Source organism: Mya arenaria, chromosome 3 (assembly GCF_026914265.1).
Source record: "Mya arenaria isolate MELC-2E11 chromosome 3, ASM2691426v1".
In the NCBI taxonomy this organism is placed as follows: Eukaryota; Metazoa; Mollusca; class Bivalvia; order Myida; family Myidae; genus Mya; species Mya arenaria.
Window position 1 is genome coordinate 90,045,729 of NC_069124.1, and position 21,221 is coordinate 90,066,949.

The 21,221-nt window shown below is 35.6% G+C and overlaps 3 protein-coding genes across 4 annotated transcripts in view; 1 reads left to right on the forward strand and 2 right to left on the reverse strand.

Annotated features, from left to right (window-relative positions):
• LOC128227029 (uncharacterized) overlaps nucleotides 1-2,859 on the reverse strand; it is a 32,589-nt gene extending 29,730 nt beyond the window's left edge. The window contains exon 1 of the mRNA XM_052937200.1: nucleotides 2,577-2,859. The gene's annotated coding sequence lies outside the window, so the exon portion shown is untranslated. The remainder of the gene's footprint in view (nucleotides 1-2,576) is intronic.
• Nucleotides 2,860-3,002: 143 nt separating this feature from the next.
• On the reverse strand, nucleotides 3,003-10,528 carry LOC128227027 (ribosome biogenesis protein NSA2 homolog). Its single transcript, XM_052937198.1, has 7 exons — nucleotides 10,416-10,528; nucleotides 8,690-9,028; nucleotides 8,305-8,389; nucleotides 7,501-7,595; nucleotides 4,043-4,183; nucleotides 3,704-3,755; nucleotides 3,003-3,334 (listed from the first exon to the last, which is right to left on the reverse strand). The coding sequence occupies exons 1-7, from the start codon at nucleotides 10,416-10,418 to the stop codon at nucleotides 3,267-3,269; spliced, it is 783 nt and encodes a 260-aa protein (XP_052793158.1). The 5' UTR covers nucleotides 10,419-10,528; the 3' UTR covers nucleotides 3,003-3,266.
• A 1,979-nt stretch (nucleotides 10,529-12,507) lies between these two features.
• LOC128226522 (ATP-dependent Clp protease ATP-binding subunit ClpX-like) lies at nucleotides 12,508-20,075 on the forward strand. 2 transcript variants are annotated; one of them, XM_052936444.1, is made up of 11 exons: nucleotides 12,508-12,650; nucleotides 12,818-12,905; nucleotides 13,399-13,638; nucleotides 14,282-14,380; nucleotides 14,650-14,729; nucleotides 15,149-15,350; nucleotides 16,168-16,332; nucleotides 16,501-16,766; nucleotides 17,404-17,697; nucleotides 18,668-18,760; nucleotides 19,439-20,075. In XM_052936444.1, exons 2-11 carry the CDS (start codon nucleotides 12,818-12,820, stop codon nucleotides 19,580-19,582), a joined length of 1,671 nt encoding a protein of 556 aa, XP_052792404.1. In that variant the 5' UTR covers nucleotides 12,508-12,650; the 3' UTR covers nucleotides 19,583-20,075. The 2 variants fall into 2 exon arrangements, with proteins under 2 accessions (XP_052792404.1, XP_052792405.1); XM_052936445.1 differs by having other exon boundaries at nucleotides 12,511-12,615.
• The last annotated feature ends 1,146 nt before the right edge of the window (nucleotides 20,076-21,221 follow it).

Sequence of the window (21,221 nt, forward strand, 5' to 3'; positions counted from 1 at the left end):
GAATCACCTCAATATGATCATTTCTGATCAAGGGCAACCTACCAGTGAAGTTAAGGACCAAGGTCTATCTGTTTTCAATGCAGACAAGACATTGGGTTACCATGGTCAGAGTGGGACATGACATTTGACAGACCAAATGACATTTGCAATTCAATTTGCCACATCTTTGCATAAAAATGCCCCCCCCCCCCAAGAGGCAGCATTATTACGGTACTCCATTGATAGTTGTGAAGCTCTTGAACACAATGTGTTTTTGCCTAGTTGAGCCCTAGTTATTCACAAGAAATAATTCTATGCTCAGGGAGACATAGTTTCTACTTCATCTGTGTGTCCATCAGTCCTCATTTCATGTTCACCTACATAACTCATCCACTTAAGGATTTAAAAATGAGTAGGCACAATATGATCATTTCCTGTCCACTCCATAAGCCTCTTACAATTATTATATATATATATTAAGGATTTGTTGAAATAGGCATTAAAATAGGCATTAAGGAACATGAGTTGCAACCACATTCGTTCAAGGTCAGTGCCATACATAGTGGACAAAGGTCAGATAGTCTATTCGTGTCTCACTCATACTAGTTTGGGAGTAGATCTCAGACAGTCATGATTTTTACTTGGTTTATTAATACATCAAGTGTCTGTTGGAATTCAATCAGGGAGGAGGAATCATCTTGTTCTAATCAGGCCTTGTTCTTTAATATGGGGGAGGAGGAATCACATTGTTCTTATCAGGCCTTGTTCTTTAATATGGGGGAGGAGGAATCACATTGTTCTAATCAGGCCTTGTTCTTTAATATGGGGGAGGAGGAATCACATTGTTCTAATCAGGCCTTGTTCTTTAATATGGGGGAGGAGGAATCACATTGTTCTAATCAGGCCTTGTTCTTTAATATGGGGGAGGAGGAATCACATTGTTCTAATCAGGCCTTGTTCTTTAATATGGGGAAGGAGGAATCACATTGTTCTTATCAGGCCTTGTTCTTTAATATGGGGGAGGAGGAAATCACATTGTTCTTATCAGGCCTTGTTCTTTAATATGGGGGAGGAGGAATCACATTGTTCTAATCAGGCCTTGTTCTTTAATATGGGGGAGGAGGAATCACATTGTTCTTATCAGGCCTTGTTCTTTAATATGGGGGAGGAGGAATCACATTGTTCTAATCAGGCCTTGTTCTTTAATATGGGGGAGGAGGAATCACATTGTTCTTATCAGGCCTTGTTCTTTAATATGGGGGAGGAGGAATCACATTGTTCTAATCAGGCCTTGTTCTTTAATATGGGGGAGGAGGAATCACATTGTTCTAATCAGGCCTTGTTCTTTAATATGGGGGAGGAGGAATCACATTGTTCTTATCAGGCCTTGGTCTTTAATATGGGGGAGGAGGAATCACATTGTTCTTATCAGGCCTTGTTATTTAATATGGGGGAGGAGGAATCACATTGTTCTAATCAGGTCTTGTTCTTTAATATGGGGGAGGAGGAATCACATTGTTCTAATCAGGCCTTGTTCTTTAATATGGGGGAGGAGGAATCACATTGTTCTAATCAGGCCTTGTTCTTTAATATGGGGGAGGAGGAATCACATTGTTCTTATCAGGCCTTGTTCGTATGAAAGAAGAGGAATCACCTTGTTCTAATCAGGACTTGTTCTTATGAGGGAGGAGGAATCACCTTGTTCTTATGAGGGAGGAATCACCTTGTTGTAATAAGGCCTTGTTCTAATGAGGGAGGAGGAATCACCTTGTTCTTAGGGAGGGGGAATCACCTTGTTCTAATTAGGGCTTGTTCTTATAAGGGAGGAGGGATCACCTTGCTCCCTTCTAATCAGGACTTGTTCTTACGAGGGAGGAGGAATAGCCTTGTTCTTATGAGGGAGGAGGAATAGCCCTTTTCTTATCAGGCCTTGTTCTTATGAGGGAGGAGGAATCACCTTATTCTTATCAGGCCTTGTTCTTATGAAGGAGGAGGAATAGCCATACTTATCAGGCCTTGTTCTTATGAGGGAGGAGGAATAGCCATACTTATCAGGCCTTGTTCTTTGAGTGAGGAATTGCTCTGTTCTAATTAGGCCTTGTTCTTATGAGGGAGGAGGAGACACCTTGTTTTTATCAGGCCTTGTTCTTATGAGGGAGGAATAGCCGTTCTTATCAGACCTTGTTCTTATGAGGGAGGACTTGCCCTGTTCTAATCAGGCCTTGTTCTTATGAGGGAAGAATTGCCCTGTTCTGATCAGGCCTTGTTCTTATAAGGGAGGACTCACCTTTTTTTATCAGGCCTGGTTCTTATGAGGGAGAAGGAATAGCCCTGTTCTTATCAGGCCTTGTTCTAATGAGGGAGGAGGAATTGCCTTGTTCTTATCAGGCCCTGCTCTTATGAGGAGGAATCACCTTGTTCTTATGAGGGAGGAGGAATCACCTTATCAGGCCTTGTTCTTGTGAGGGAGGAGGAATAGCCCTGTTCTTATCATACTTTGTTCTTTTGAGGGAGGAGGAATCACCTTGTTCTTATCAGGCCTTGTTCTGATGAGGGAGCCGAGGAGGAATAGCACTGTTCTGATGAGGAAGAATTACCTTGTTCTTATTCTGAGGAGGGAGGAGGAATCACCTTGTTCTTATCAGGTCTTGTTCTGATGAGGGAGGAGGAATCACCTTGTTCTTATCAGGTCTTGTTCTGATGAGGGAGGAAGAATCACCTTGTTCTTATTCTGAGAAGGGAAGAGGAATGGCCTGGTTGTTATGATGGAGGAGGAATCGCCTTATTCTGGTGACAGAGGAGAAATCGCCTTGTTCTTATGAGGAAGGAGGAATCGTCTTGTTCTAAGGAGGAAGAATCACCTTGTTCTTATGAGGAAGGAAGAATAGCCTTGATCTTTTGAGGGAGTAGTAATGGCCTTGTTCTTATGAGGCCCTTGATCTTTTGAGTGAGTAATTGCCTTGTTCTTATGAGGGAAGAGGATGGTACGAAACATGGTCATGTTTGACATTCAAACATAAAACAAGAGATTCAGCATTTATTACCTGAACCAAGTAACGACCATATGTAACAATACAAGGAAATGTTTTCCAGATAATGCGAATAGATGAAGTTTAGTCAATTCATTTTACATCTATTAACTTGTATCATTACACATCAAAGGGGGTGCAAAATATGTGCAAATGGCAATGAACACATATTATTCAATGTAGATACAGGTCACTCAATGTATCAGGTCAAAATGACAGTAGAAGCATCACAGTTCCATGGCGTTAAGAAACCTGTCCCTATACCAACAACACTGCATTTATACAGCCATCATTTTCTGGGGTGTTGGTAACTTGTGCATATTTACCTGTAATGAAAATTATATGAATTGAACATAAAATGATATATTTTTGATATAGCCTGCGAGCATTTCCTTAAATCATTTAAAAGATTTCCTAGGAACAGAGTGTCTGTGTTAGTACAAAGTAACTAAGGGTCCACGATTGTAAAAAATTATAATAAACTCATATATTATTTATTCATAAACAACCAAAAATGTTTTAGCATTGGCAGTTATCACCTGTGACTTTGGACTAAATTGTACATTTATAAATGTTAAAACAAAACTCAATAAACAACTTCATACTTTCTTTTATTCCTTAGTGAATGATATCCCACAGCAATTGTATAATGTACAGCTATAAAGCAGATTGCACATTGTGATATAAGAGCTTACCCCAGACCACCTTTCCTCCCTGAGTGACGAGCCCCAGCTCGCTGATGTTCACCTGCAAAATGATAAGAACTGGATTACAAGCCTTCAACTTAACTTAAATACAAGCCTTTAAATAAACTTGAATACAAGCCTTCAACTCAACTTCAACTTGAATACAAGCATTTAATAAAACTTTTAGATATCTAAAAAGACAGTGTCACATTTTATGCTCAGGTAGTTTAAAGGGAGATAAGCTTTGACTCAATTTTGAAAAACAGCCATAGGCTATGGTCACCAATCCAACACCACATTACAAACACAGATTTAGCAATCAGCTAAGAGGGAGAGTCCAGCAAGTACCTCTATAATAGTGCCCTTTGTGAGGACGCCCAGTGAAGTGTAGAGAGGTGATGTCGGGTTCTTCTTTACACCAATGATGGGCAGATGGAAAGTGGCCTTTAGTTCAGGGTGAGTCACATGGGCCTTCTTGTAGCGCAGACCCTGAAACAACCAGACGAACGTGTGAAATAATGTACTGTAACATATGTAGCAAATTATGATTAACATGTATAAAGCTTTCATTCAACTTTTATCACTTTCAATAATTATTTTAAAAGAATTGTTAGTCATATCCCACACTTTGAAAACTGAGGCCCGTGAGGGTCTATGCTCAACTGGCATGGCTTTTTTGGTCATTTTCAATTTGATGCACGGCTGGATCTGGCTGGCTTTCAAAAGGCACCAAGTAAACATCTGATATGTATCTACTGTATAAGTCAAGTTAACATCTGATATGTATCTACTGTATAAGTCAAGTTAACATCTGATATGTATCTACTGTATAAGTCAAGTTAACATCTGATATGTATCTACTGTACAAGTCAAGTTAACATCTGATATGTATCTACTGTACAAGTCAAGTTAACATCTGATATGTATCTACTGTATAAGCCAAGTTAACATCTGATATGTATCTACTGTATAAGTCAAGTTAACATCTGATATGTATCTACTGTATAAGTCAAGTTAACATCTGATATGTATCTACTGTACAAGTCAAGTAAACATCTGATATGTATCTACTGTACAAGTCAAGTTAACATCTGATATGTATCTACTGTATAAGTCAAGTAAACATCTGATATGTATCTACTGTATAAGTCAAGTTAACATCTGATATGTATCTACTGTATAAGTCAAGTTAACATCTGATATGTATCTACTGTATAAGTCAAGTTAACATCTGATATGTATCTACTGTATAAGTCAAGTTAACATCTGATATGTATCTACTGTATAAGTCAAGTAAACATCTGATATGTATCTACTGTATAAGTCAAGTAAACATCTGATATGTATCTACTGTATAAGTCAAGTTAACATCTGATATGTATCTACTGTATAAGTCAAGTTAACATCTGATATGTATCTACTGTATAAGTCAAGTTAACATCTGATATGTATCTACTGTATAAGTCAAGTTAACATCTGATATGTATCTACTGTATAAGTCAAGTAAACATCTGATATGTATCTACTGTATAAGTCAAGTTAACATCTGATATGTATCTACTGTATAAGTCAAGTTAACATCTGATATGTATCTACTGTATAAGTCAAGTAAACATCTGATATGTATCTACTGTATAAGCCAAGTTAACATCTGATATGTATCTACTGTATAAGTCAAGTTAACATCTGATATGTATCTACTGTATAAGTCAAGTTAACATCTGATATGTATCTACTGTATAAGTCAAGTTAACATCTGATATGTATCTACTGTATAAGTCAAGTTAACATCTGATATGTATCTACTGTATAAGTCAAGTTAACATCTGATATGTATCTACTGTATAAGCCAAGTTAACATCTGATATGTATCTACTGTATAAGTCAAGTTAACATCTGATATGTATCTACTGTATAAGTCAAGTTAACATCTGATATGTATCTACTGTATAAGCCAAGTTAACATCTGATATGTATCTACTGTATAAGTCAAGTTAACATCTGATATGTATCTACTGTATAAGTCAAGTTAACATCTGATATGTATCTACTGTATAAGTCAAGTTAACATCTGATATGTATCTACTGTATAAGTCAAGTTAACATCTGATATGTATCTACTGTACAAGTCAAGTTAACATCTGATATGTATCTACTGTATAAGCCAAGTTAACATCTGATATGTATCTACTGTATAAGTCAAGTTAACATCTGATATGTATCTACTGTATAAGTCAAGTTAACATCTGATATGTATCTACTGTACAAGTCAAGTAAACATCTGATATGTATCTACTGTACAAGTCAAGTTAACATCTGATATGTATCTACTGTATAAGTCAAGTAAACATCTGATATGTATCTACTGTATAAGTCAAGTTAACATCTGATATGTATCTACTGTATAAGTCAAGTTAACATCTGATATGTATCTACTGTATAAGTCAAGTTAACATCTGATATGTATCTACTGTATAAGTCAAGTTAACATCTGATATGTATCTACTGTATAAGTCAAGTAAACATCTGATATGTATCTACTGTATAAGTCAAGTAAACATCTGATATGTATCTACTGTATAAGTCAAGTTAACATCTGATATGTATCTACTGTATAAGTCAAGTTAACATCTGATATGTATCTACTGTATAAGTCAAGTTAACATCTGATATGTATCTACTGTATAAGTCAAGTTAACATCTGATATGTATCTACTGTATAAGTCAAGTAAACATCTGATATGTATCTACTGTATAAGTCAAGTTAACATCTGATATGTATCTACTGTATAAGTCAAGTTAACATCTGATATGTATCTACTGTATAAGTCAAGTAAACATCTGATATGTATCTACTGTATAAGCCAAGTTAACATCTGATATGTATCTACTGTATAAGTCAAGTTAACATCTGATATGTATCTACTGTATAAGTCAAGTTAACATCTGATATGTATCTACTGTATAAGTCAAGTTAACATCTGATATGTATCTACTGTATAAGTCAAGTTAACATCTGATATGTATCTACTATATAAGTCAAGTTAACATAGAGGCTCTATTGTGTTTACAAGATAAATTAAAGAAATTTTGACAATTTCAAGGGCCATAATCTGGCTGGTCTTCTAAAGGAACCCAGGTCTAATCAATATTTAACAACTTTGCTTTAAGTTTGGTGAAGATCAGAAAAGAAATGGAGGATCTATTGTGTTCACAATATATTACAGCAATTTTGAAAAATTCAAGGCCCATAATCTAATTATGCATGGGCATGGGCAGTGTTGGCTGGTTTTTGAAAGTAACTAACTACTGTATAAGTTTGGTGGAAATCAATAAAGTGAGAAAAACAACTGCCAAAACCATATTTGAATACAGGTTGTCTCTTTTAAACTGTATATAGGGAGAGAAAGACAAAAAACAACTGGACTCTGAAAACAAGTTGATTCTCTTGGACTGTAAGTTTTAAAATGGCTACAATAGCAACTTTAATAATTTCAAGGGCACTAATCTAGTCATGCATTGGCAGATCTGGCTGGTTTAAAAAAGGAATTGAGATATCATGAAGATCTTACTATTGTAAAAGTTTGATTGAGAAACAATAAAATGAAGACTTTATCATGATCACAAGCAATTGTTTAAGAAAGCATGGATGAAGGACACCGCGCCATTTGCATAAACCTTAGGCCAGTAGAGCTAAAATTGCTTTTTGCATTCATATAATTCACTTAAGTTATGTTACTTTTTGTAGAACATATCAATGATTACACAGAGAACATACAGAAAGTTACGTTTTTTTCTTATCATACCATTGGCCTGATGAAGCGTTCAAACTTTGGAGGTTTTCTTGTAAAACCTTCCCCAACATAGCAAGCTTTGGTAACCATCCTCTTCCAGCCCTTTCCTGAAACAAATCAAGGAATACTTTAATACTTCATTAAAATGGTTACACCTTAGAACTTTATATACTGGACAAACTGATAAACGATCAAGGTACATGTAGTATGATCTTTCAAAGGAAAACATACATTGGGTTATTTTCATCTAAACTGCCACATCCCAGATTGCTTGAAGCGCCAGAACCACATCAAAGGGGATAACGCAAATGTTTATATTCCTAATTGTGTTATGCAATAAAAGCATGCTTGCATTATGGGATGTCACAATGCAACAGATTTGGCTCGGCAAACAAACAAGTTCTTAACTTCTGAACAACCCAAATGAAATGATCATCAATAAGTTATATACTTATGTTGAAACTTGAGATGTTTGAGATAACCGCAATTGTTTGATGTTGTTCTTTAGAGAGAACAGTAAAGAATTCCTAGCAAAAAAAAAGTTAAAAGCTTTGCCAAAAAATAAAGTCCAATGTTGTATGAAATGATTATACATGCCACACTGAACATGCAGTAGTGTTTTAAAAACATACAAAGTAGGTCTTTCCAAAGATTATTTTGCAAAAAAAACCATAAATACAAATGTTTTGACATATTAATCTATTTTTGGTGTAATGTTAAAACTTAACATAGATTCACAACAGATAAAAAAAATGCTAAATAATAAATATTTATAAAGGTTGCCTTACATTCAATGTATTGTAAAGCATCACTTACTTCTAGTTTTTCCTGTTTTGATGATTTTGAACACCTCGTTTTCACTGATACCTTTAACCTTTGGCAGTGGGACCTCCCATTTACCCTGAAATAGTGAAAGGCCTCTGTTATCAATAGTGAATGATTCTGTTAATATGAAATTGAATGTCTTTATTTTGTGGAAAGTCAATATCATACCATTTTTAGTAACATCTTTACTTATATTCAAGTATGAATTTACAAGCGGACATTTTTTTAATAATTTAGGCAAATGATTACAAGTGCATACATTTTCCTTTATCTATATGTATCTTTTGTGTCTGGTTTCCAAGTCTTTGGGAAGTTGAACAATTGTACATGGTAAAGTACACTCCGAAAAATTATACAATAGTATGTGTTAACTTACAGCCTTTTCCTTGCGTTTCTGCTTGATCATGTTAGAGAGGACCTTGGCCCTGCTCTGCCCTTCACGGTCAAGCAAGTATGCGGGCACCGCACCTTCTGGCACATTCTCATCACTCTTCTGCTTGGTCTTCCTCTCTTCATGCATTTTTATGGTCTTTTTCATCTGAATCTTCTCTGAGTGTCTTTGTTTGTTGTACAGCTTAGCTTTAATACCTCGCAACTTCTTTGCTTTTTTTGCCATTTCATGAGGTTTCCTGCCTTCTTTCTTCCTTTTCTTCTCATGGTAGTCAAGTCTGTAGCCATGGCGCTTGCGATGAAGCTCTATATGTTCGTTTTGTGGCTAGAAAGATATCATTTAAACGTTAGTTGTTGTTTCAATCATTAAAACATTGCAACAAAAGAAATGTTACAGCGTAACTGTATGGATAGAATCATTGATGAAGCCAATTTATGTGTGTGAAATTTACAGTAAAAGGCTTGGTTCCCCATACAAAAAGCCTCCTTTTTTTCAAAAAGACAAGACATTTTCCCCTATAATGAGTTTAATTTTTCACGCAAAAATTAAATGAAAAAAGGACATGAACAAACAAGAGCTGCAATAGGTCAGTGTGCTTGACTATATGTGGCTTTATCTTAGAAATGAATGCATTTATTATGTGATATGTATCTTTCATTTTTTTTTATCAGTGTGAGGTATTATGTCACTTGAATAAACGGCATCAAGATATTTGTCAGACAGTGCCTGTGACTATTATGCTGCATTGTATCATTGTGTGTTGGCCCTTAACAATTGTGAGATGTATGAAGTCTACTGAATGAAACAGTAAAATCTTTCAGCGATCTGAGTTGCCCAAAACTTTTAAAGTTGATCGAGGGCCATAATTTGTATTAAGGATAATATGAAATTATGAAATGTTATTGTGCGATGTCGGTTAACAATTGTGTGAAGTACTAAATTAATTTGGATCAAAGGTATTCCAGATATCAGTAATAATCACAACATGCCTTAATCTAGCCACAATAATGCATGTTTAGGGAACTTTTTTTAACATTTGGATATTCATTTTGTTCCCTAAACGCCACAAGTCAACTGAGCAGTACCAATGTAAAATATATTCTTCCAACTATTACTCCTCAATACTTAACACTTCTCTGTTAAATTAAAACACAAAAGTTACACTTTAATTATTTTAGCCAATACCTTTTACTTATTTCACTTAAGTATTTTATGAAACACAAATAATTAGTTTAATTTAGAACAACTTCTGCCAATAAAGCATCGCCATTTTAAAACCATCTAGCAGGTGCCCGTTATCTTTCCACTCAATATACTTAGCGCTGGGATCTGTCATTCTTGGCTAGGAAAACAACAAGTGGGTTATGGACGCGTAGAGTCGCCAAATAAAAAATCTCAAAGACTCTTGAGTGGCTGTTTATATGGACTAGCCTTAATCTTTATAAAAAGTAAGTGAATGAAGGGCCAAATTTCTATTAAGTTTCATACAGAGTTGTCTTACTTAACTGTGTAATGGCGCTGAACATCTGTGTAAAGTATGAACAGTATTGGAGATCTTGAGTTAAAACGCAAGTTGCATTTAAAGTTTATTCATATCCGAAAAACTTTATCCGGTGACAATTATACTAAATAAACATGGCTTGAAAACTTAATTCGTCGATCAAATATAACATATAATTTATCTAATGTTAAGTAATGAAATGTTACTTACCATTATTAAATTTTATTCGCTCAAAAACGTATACAGAAGTAAAAAAATCTAAATATAAAAAATTGCACGTTTCGTGCTCCCCCTTGTGGTTGTACTTATTTGCGAAAAGGAAAGACCGATGAAAGTATTTACTAAACAACGAAAAGTAAAATTCCAAACACACAACGAATACTTCCCTTTAAAGCACATATGTGAAGGTACAGAAGTAATATATGTGTATGTAAAAATATACATAAATAGAACAATAAAGATCTAGTAAGTAAAGAAAAATGAATGAATGATCGTGGATTTTATGTTTAGTCTGTTCAAATCCGTAAAGTGAATTACCAAATGACTTGCGCTCACTGCGCCGTAAAGCCATCACGACTGAAATTGTGTTTGAATATGAATTGAGACTGCAATTTCCAGTTAATTCCAGATATTATTAAATTTGAAGAAATATAAAAGGAAAGTGCGAAACATTCGAGATCTCTGTGACTTCTTGTGTTCAAAGCACAACGGTTACTACTTTCCTGGGTTCAAAGCAATTCTACACGTGAGCCGAGTAACGAACGCTCAACCATTAGGAGCGGTCATGGTGCGACAAGACAAGATGTCTTACCCTACTTAGAACGTTTATTGTTTAAGCACTGCGCAATGAATTAGCAAGAGGAATATAATCGTTACCTTTACATTATAGTCGGCCATTGCAATATTTCATTTTATGTGCCAATCAGCTGCATTCATTATGGTGCATACTGTATGGAAAACTCTTTCCGAATGAAGTTGGTTCAGATTATGGAATTTCACATATTTTTTATAATTGGAAAAATTAGTATTTTGCTCTGTATACAAATGGGTATATTCAGCCGGTAAATTGTTCCAACTCCTTAGGGAAGCCGACCAACAAATGCTTTTTCTGCACACAAATCACATTTAAATAATATGTGGTTCATAGGCACCCGAAATGCACACATTACGCAATCTCATAAAATCGTATTGATTAAGAAGGGACGGAGCGAGCGCAACAAGCGAGCCCTTCCTGAACTAATAAGATTTTGTTCTTAATATCTACTATATAACTGACTTGGAATGTTACCTACATTTTGAATTTTTGATAAGCCATCGTCTTCGGCGTCGTCTTCGGCGCACAACCTTTATCTTGCTGCGTGCATGCATCTAGTTTGTGATGTTTGAATATCAGCGCCTGTTAAATTATGTTGCATTGCATTTGTAGTAAAGCGTCCCCAGTTCGATTGAACCTTATTCTTGGAAAGTTTAATTTAATTATGTATTATATTATTTAATTATTTCAACAACAATTATGTATGTATTTCTTTAGATCTTGCGGTCAAGGATAACCCGTGAAAGTGCAAGCAATTATTTCCAACGGGGCCTTTGTTTTTGCTGAATTAATAAGACTTTGAAGCAGTGTTTCCTTACAAGTTCAAGACACTGATAAATATATTCTTTAATGAATGATTGTAAACAAAATGAACAAAAATACAAATCGACTTAAACGGGGACCCGTGTGACAGTGTTATACACTGGTGCACGTTAAAGAACTAGATTAGCTCTAACCAGGGTTACATTCTGTCTGTGCTCCAAAAACCTAAAATGACTAACGATCTAGTCGGAGCACTCGCCGAATGGGCATTGCCCAAGTGCGAGTATAAATAAACTTACACACCCACCCAAAATGCGCACTGTACATGCCCACTTCTTTAGTATTAATTTCATGGTTATATGTCCAGGTATATATACTAAGTCGCTGATATGTCCAGGTATATATGCTAAGTCACAGATATGTCCAGGTATATATGCTAAGTCGCTGATATGTCCAGGTATATATGCTAAGTCGCTGATATGTCCAGGTATATATGTTAAGTCATAGATATGTCCAGGTATATATGCTAAGTCGCTGATATGTCCAGGTATATATGCTAAGTCGCTGATATGTTCAGTTATATATGCCAAGTCGATGATATGTAAATGTATATATGCCAAATCGCTGATATGTGAAGGTAGGAGTTGATGGACAGGCGGTAGTTGTTGCACTACCACTAACAAACAAAAACGACTTGTCGAACTTTAGTATTCCGTTTGACCTAAAATGTACATGTACTTTTATCACAACAATAACAAATGATCAGTGAAGGCTATTGACACAATTACCTATTTAATTGAATGGCATTATTTCTTCGTGATAAGCAAACTTCTAGTAATTTTGTATTGAAAATTGGTCAAAATTAAAAGGTGAGGTACTAGTTGAACTCAGAGTGAATATTTTCAATTTATTTTTAAATTTCGGATATTCAATTTTCGGATATTTTGTCGCACTTCATTAAAAGGGTATTTAGGGAATATCATCAGGTTAATTGCAGTTTGGGTTGTTAAATGTATATTTTATCTTCATTGTATAGATGTGTGCAGCAGTATATAGATTGCCCGCGAGATTGCTTCCAAATATCCACAGGCAGTCATTTCATGGCATACTGACATTTATGAGATGTAAGTATGTCTGGTTGGTATGCAAACTAAAGGCACAATGATTTAAATAATTTATGTTTTCCTTCAAATTATCACGCCTTTTGTTGAACTTTTTACATTGCAAGTAATTGTTTGCTGAGGCTATTAGAAATATGACATGACACCATGCTTCAGCTTGTATATTTCATTTTGAAGGAGTTATTCCCAAAGGAGGCTCTGAGCCTTATGATGATGATATATGAAGACTTCAGAATTCAGCTATTATAAATATAGATACAATGTATACATCTAAATGGCCACATGCATGGTTCCAACCCGTTGGCTAATAGACTACCACTGTCGAATATAAAGATTGAACCAAATGTTAGGTTACAATTATTCAATGGTACATTATTTGTGAAAATTCATGTACTTATTTTGCTCTTATCAATTCAATAAACAAGAGATGATAGAGTAGAATTTTGATATTTTTACCCATTTCTTAAACAGTGTCATTAAACTCTCCCTGTTTAAGGTGGCAAGAGACCTGGGTCCATAAAGGAGTTTGGAAGAGCCTCATTTAGACTCCAGCAGTGTCACGGTATATCCACCTCCCCCTGCCTGTGGGGGGCCTCCCCATCTGGACCAGGGAGTGGGGATGGTGAAAAAAATGATCCCCCTGGCACAGACATCCCTGACAGTCACTCTCACAGCCATCGCAGCATTACCAAAGACAACTTTCCAGACTCTGGAAACATCAGTGAGGAAGTGGAAGGTGTATACATCATTTACATAAAAGTTTTTAATTTATATACTGTCTAAACCCATTGGGTCGATATTCCAGGGACCAGCCGAAATACTTTGAGCCAAGCGAGTTTGCTTTCTTAATGTGTATTTTTCTTTGATAAATTAAAGAAAGGTTTTTTACCTAGTTTGTTATTTGCTGCGTTATCTCTGATATCAGTCAAGGAAATCTATTTGATAAGCGCCTTGTGCTAAATGAAGCCAAGCAAGCAAATCAAGGTTTCAAATTCTTATCCCAAAAATAACATTGAGCCAAGCAAACAAAACAAAGTGTAAAATTCTTACTTTGGACCGCGAAAATGACATCAAGTGTCGAGGCATATCGACCCTCAAGATATCAAGCCATGTGATTGAATTTAACATATTATATGTGTTGTATAACATGTTGATATATATATGATATAGTAAAAAAATTGGTCCTTTTAATCTGGTTCGAGCCAATGAGGATATGAAGCCATGCGATATTGAGTCAGCGAGTTTTGACTGTAATTAGAAAATCAAATACATGGTATGTAAACACAAAACTTGTAAAAATATGTATTCGAATGAACTATACAGGAATATAGCAATATTTGAATTATTTCATGCCTTTTAATTTTTCTTCATTATTTTAGATGAGCGTATATTCTGGTTAGACATGGTAGACAGGACTGATGAAAAAAAACAGAGGTGTCCAAAATGCAATGCCCCCCAAAATATTGAAACCCTCAATGGTAACATACCAATTTAGCTATATTAATGCATGATGACGAATTCTTTAAATTTTAAGCAGCTTGTTTTTTGGCTAGAAAACAAATGAGTTTGTGAAGAATAATTATTCATCACCCAATCTTTAAACTAGGAACTAAATATGAAAGGATAGTTGCTCCAATCCTGTCATAATAAATTTGGCTTTGTTTTAATAAAAATAAATACATGTGTATTCAAATTCTACAATTTTCCTGCTACCAAAGAATCTTTCATTTTGATTTGCTTGTTTCAGGCCACGGTCGGTGTATCCATTGCACAAAGTGTGAACATTACATCATCATCTCTGAGCCCTCTCTACCCACACCAAAACAGGTATATCTGGTGTTTTGGGTTTCTTTTTATCTAGGTTGTAATTATTAAACATGTCGGGTCTGAAGGGTCAAGGTAACTGTAACTTATTAAAATTTGCTCAAAAATGTGAGTTCAGGATAACTTACTGTGATGATATTTATATCTGTCTTGTTTGGGCATTTCTAGTTGAGATTTAGATGTTTACAAACACAATCCATTAGCTCAGTATGTATGGATAAGGTAAGATTGGTTAAATGAATATCAGTTATAGATACTCAATTATAAATTTTGCTTTACCAGGTTTTAATTGAAAAGTCAAACACACATTAATGGTATGGGATTGCCAACTAGTTAGAAGGTAAACTGAATGTTGATTGCAAACATTATGAAATGGGAGTTATTAAATTTTGTTAGTAGTTAATATGTGACTTGCCTTGCAGCTGAAGGCTTACCTTGACCAGCATGTGGTCGGACAGGAGCACGCCAAGCAGCGCCTTGCTGTCGCAGTGTACAACCACTATAAGAATATCCGGCATAACCTCAAGCAGACGCCAGACAGGTTTGACTCTGACACTGACACAGACACAGAAGATATCACCCTGGAAAAGAGTAACATTCTCATGCTGGGTCCTACAGGCTCTGGTGGGTTGTTATACTTGTTTGCGTTATTTGCATACTTTTTATGCCCCCGAAGGTGGGCATATTAAAATCGCACCGTCCATCCGTCTGTCCGTCCGTCCGTCCATCCGTCCGTTCAAGACTCGTGTCCCTACCTCAAAGATCAAGGTCACACTTAGTGTTTATTCACAATGGAGTGCTGCATATAAGGACATAGAGTATAGGTTGTCGTGTCCGGGCTGTAACTTTCTCTTGTATGGACAGATTTTAAAATAACTTGCCACATGTGTTCCACATACCAAGACGACGTGTCGCATGCAAGACCCGTGTCCCTACCTCAAAGGTCAAGGTCACACTTTATTCACAATGGAGTGCTGCATATAAGGACATAGAGTTTAGGTTGTCGTGTCAGGGCTGTTACTTTCCCTTGTATGAACAGATTTTAAAATCACTTGCTACATGTGTTCCACATACGAAGACGACGTGTTGTGTGCAAGACCCATGTCCCTACCTCTAAGGTGAAAGATACACTAAGTGTTTATTCACAAGGGAATTCTGAATATAAGGACATAACGGTGTAAGTTGTCAAGTATGGGTGGTATTTTTTTATGTTCAGAGGCAATTTTAAATAACTTGCCATATGTATTTGACACGTAAAGGCAAGATCAACTTTTCATGTACTGACCTTGTTCGTAGGTCAATGTCACATTCGGGGGCATTCGTCACATACTGTGACAGCTCTTGTTAACACCTTTAATTGGCAGAATATGTACATTTACGGTGGTGTTTAGTTGTGCATTTTCTTACTAAAACATACTGAAAGAGATGATTTTTGACTCAGGGAAGACACTGCTTGTCCAGACGATAGCGAAGATCCTAGATGTGCCTTATGCGAGTGGAGACTGCACCACAATGACATCTGCCGGCTACGTAGGGGAAGATGTGGAGAGTGTCATCGCTAAACTCCTCCAGAATGCTGATGGCAATGTGGAGAAATGCCAACAGGGTCAGGGTGCACACTTACTGAGAGTTAAAATGGCTAAAGTGGCTCATTACTTATACAGATTTTTTTTTTACATAAACTGTACCTGTTAGCTTTCATATTGACAGAATGTTATCATGAAGATGATTTCCCAAAAAGATGACGAGGTATGTCATGATCTTCCCATTTCAGGTATTGTGTTTATGGATGAGATTGACAAGATTTCTCGGAGGTCGGGCGGGATAACAGGCGGCCCTGTGTTCAAGGACGTTGGAGGGGAGGGTGTCCAGCAAGCCATGCTCAAAATGATTGAGGGTACTGTGGTCAAGGTCGCTGACAAACGTACCAAGACACTCAGTCGGGAAACAATTGACATTGATACCACAAACATTCTGTTTATTGCTGCAGGGGCATTTAATGGCTTGGAAAAAGTCATAAAGAAGAGAAAAAATGTCAAAGTAAGTACTTATTTAGTGCCAATATTTGAGATGTAAATTTGGTTGCATTTGTATTGATAAATGTGTGCTCTTTTATTATTGGATCACAATTGGTCCACCATTTTTGTCCACTCTCATTCTTGACCATTTTGATCCAATTTTGATTCAATTTTTACCACACAGGCATAATATTCAGTAAATTTTTGATAACCAGTCTAACTGCTTCTCAGTTATGGCCTTTAATTGTAGAAATGTGACCATATTGACCATGTCAGCACTCTAACTTGACCAAGTATTCTTTGTGGACATAACATTTCAAGTTTGATAAGAAGTCCAATTAATTTGTTAACTCCTTAGTTATGGCTCTTTTGACTTATTTGACTACGTCAGCTCTCCAATTTATTGATTGTGAACATAATGTTTGGGATGAGTTTGATAACCAGCTAGGTCACCTTTAATAGCCAATTCTCAGTTGTGGCCCTTAATTATACTTGTTTGATATTCATTTCCTTCAATTGTCTGCATTTAATTGACTCCTTTGATATGCCCATATGTTCCGACATTATTGTTTACATTTGATTTTCAGATTTCAATTTTTACCGAAAACTGCTACTGAAATATTTTGCTATACTGAGCTCTCCTTCTATCTCAAATTCAGGTATTAGGCTTTGGATCACCATCAGAAATCGATGAAAACTCACCTAAAATTGAGTCATCTGACTCACAAACAGACAACCCATCGACCAGGGAGCAGAATGCAGAGCGAGACCGGCTGCTACAGGAGGTAGAGGATATAGACCTGATTAAGTTTGGTCTCATCCCAGAGTTTGTCGGACGGATCCCGGTTGTAGTGCCACTACACTCCCTCAATGAGGAGATGCTGGTCCGCATCCTGACTGAGCCCCAGAATGCCCTCATCAAGCAGTACCAGCAGCTGTTCAAATTGGATGATGTGCGTTAGATGTTTCATAACCTTTAAACTTCTTTATAATGTACAAAAGTTATTTCTCCTTTGAGTTTGGATTGCGTTTTTTTTATATGCCTGAAATATGGTGGTTAGTGTCAATAAATGTGTCCAATGGAGGCAGTTCTTACCAAATTATGTCTTAAGTGCATGAAGCCACAAAAATCTGGCTTTTCAAAGAAAGCCCACAAAAACTTAGGCTTCCTGTGGCATTCCACAAAAAGCCCAGGACTTGATAAGACTTCTTATGCATAAAGCTTCAAATTTTATACAATATCAATGCATGAATATTTAAAAAAATAATGCTGATATACATGAACAAGGTATGAAAAACATTTGATTTAGAAAAAAGGAAAAAAACAAATGCCTCTTAGAAGAGATGAAAGCCGGCGATGTTGATTTCCATTTTGAATTAAGAATACAATTTTATACAGTCATGTTAAATAAAAATTAAACTTTAAATTACATGACAAGTATTTTCAGCTAGGCCTTTTGCGGCTTTTTGCACTTTAGTCATAACTGCAAATTTTATTCAAACATGTTAACAATGATTTCCATTACTTGAGTTATAGCCCTTGAACTTTTACAATTCTTATGTAATATTTGCAAAAAAAGTCCTAGTGTTTTTTTGCGTATTAATACGAGTTTGATAATAAAAAAATATGATAATTTCTTAATTCCGTGTTAAGTTATGACCCTTGAACTGTCAAAAATTGACTTCAAAAATTGTCAGATCCTAATCAATAAGTAATACATGGTCATCAATTTCATAACTAAATTTACAGGTATATTACCTTGGATGACATTGATAACCTGTCCAATAAGATTACTGCAGTCATTTTTGAGTTATGCTCATTTTGTCACACCCATCCTTGACAGTCAAAGCTCATGACTTACGGCCTTGAATTGGAAATATTTGCCAAATTTCGACTGCAATTGATTACAATTTGTATTGCAGTGTGAGCTGAAGTTCAATGAAGATGCCCTAAAGGCGATAGCGGCGGTTGCCATGGAGAAACAGACAGGTGCTCGTGGGCTTCGTGCTGTTGTGGTAAGTTCATGGCTTCCAACGAACTCTTGGGGTTCAATTGTATAATTTTCTCATAATTTTTTCAACTGTTATAAATTTAGTTTTGACCTTGTATTTTTATTATGTTGGTTCCAAATTAAGCTGTAGGTGAATCATTTATTTCACGTATTGTAATGTTTTGGTCAAAATGTCTCCAGTCTCTCTGACGTTTATCCTTTGCCTTTTGATTTCACAAAAAAAAAGAGTAAACCCAGTGTGTCAATGGTATTTGAATCTACATGAAATGTACATATTTTGCACTCTTTTTACCCATCCTTAAATGAACAGGTTCTTTCAATTGTATTCATATCCCAATGAACACTACATCATCGGAATACTTCTAATGGTACAAAGGGACACAAATTGGTCAAATGACATTTTATTTTGGTTAGATGCAAAAAATGAAATAATCAGTGTAGGTATAAGCATTGAATGCTTTAGAATTGTGGTTCATCTGTGTATGAAACATTTGGTCAGTGATTGGGTTAATTGTGTAGCCCTTCAGGCTTTGCCTACAAATAACAATGCTCTAACCATGTTTTCTTACACCGATAAACCTCAATATTGAAACATTCAATCCATAAATCATCTATCTAATATTCATGATTGATATGGACCGAAATTTAAGGAAACCATTACATGTATTTCACTATTTTACAGGATCGGTGTGTGATGAAGCCAGCCTATGATCAGCCAGGCTCCAGCATCAAAACCGTGATCATTACAGAGGAAGTAGTGAAGAGCAATACAGACCCAGTTTATATTACGAAAGACTCTGATATTTATGAGGAGACATCAGGCTGATCATACTGAATAAACAAACACTTCTCTGTTTCTCATAGCAATAATTTTGAAGCGCTCTTTACCCTTTTACTCTTCTACAATTTCATTGTTGTAGCATTTAGGATATTTCTTCTTGGTGCTTTCAGTATTTTTGCATCTACCAAAATAGCAGACCATTGATCAAGCATTGATGTGAGATCACAATAAACTATTGTCTGTATTGGATAAAATGATGACAATTTAGTATCATGCACTAGTTACTGTATTGATAGTTAAGGGTATTTTTAACAGGTGTTTTGCTAGAATATTAATTAATTCTAACTATTAATTATTAATTCTGCATATTAAGTACATCCTTCTTACTAAATCCACACAGTTTACACTTACTTTCAAAATGTTTTAATAATGACTCTTTTTGAGATGTCCAAGCAGAAATAGACACAATGTTCTGTTTTCTGTATTATTATTGTTAACATTTATTATGTGCTATAAATTAAACTTAATTGTTCATAAAGTGTTTCTACTTTTTATAACTCCTTTGAGTGTTTATAAAAGTCTTTGGATGATTTGTAAGGCTTTTTGGATGTCTTTCCTCATTAAAATTGTCAATCAATCTTGGTTAAAAATATGGAAATTATTCAGAATCAATTCCTGGGTTTTCTGCTCACTTCAGCACAAAGTGCTCAGGATGGGCTTTTCCAATTGACGTCTGTCACCTGTTGACAGTTTCTTCAAATGACATTTTCTCATAAACAGCCCAGAAATATGGCATTTATGAGGTAGAGTTTTCAATGGTTACATTAATTGCTCCAACATTTTGATTGTTAAAACTTAAATTGTTGGAAAAAAATGAACTTTTAAGTTATAATAACAGATATAAAAAATGTTATTAGCCAGGGTGAGGAATGTTAACCAGCATGTTGAAGTTTTGCTATTTGCTGTGGGTATTCATTCAGTAAGAGTAGAGTTATGGCCCTAGAGTTAGTTTAATATTGCATGCAAAACATGGAATCTTGCGTCTTTATAAGAATATGTGTCAGAGTCATGAAACTTAAAAGTAATGTTGACCAGCATGTGGTTATGCATCTGAGATTTTGTTTGTGACTGTACCCATCAGAGCAACGGGCCTTGACAAAATATAAATTAGGCATGTAGAGCATGGAATTTAGTATTACAGTGGAAACTCACTAAACCGGACAAGTTCCGGACTGGGCAAAATTTCCGGTTTAGTGAGGATTCCGGTTTAGTGAGGATTTGATGTACGGAGTAAGTTTACTCAAAATATTAACTGAGTTAACCTTTAAAGGGAAGTTGAAAACTGGAATAAAATAAAAACACATAAAGATAACATTATTTTACATCAACAATGGTTCAAGTAACTTGAAATAATGCATAGAATATACATGTATATTCATTAATATATCAATGTGCATGTGTTTGTAACATTACACAAAGTGCTCAGGATGGGCTTTTCCAATGGACGTCTGTCGCCTGTTGACAATTTCTTCAAATGACATTTTCTCATAAACAGCCTAGCTAATTTAGATGAAACTTCACTGAATTGTTCCTTGGAGGGTGCCCTTTCAAAATTGATCAAAGAAATGAATTCTATGCAGGAAAAACTACAAACTATGAGGCCTATAGCTTAGATATTTTGTGT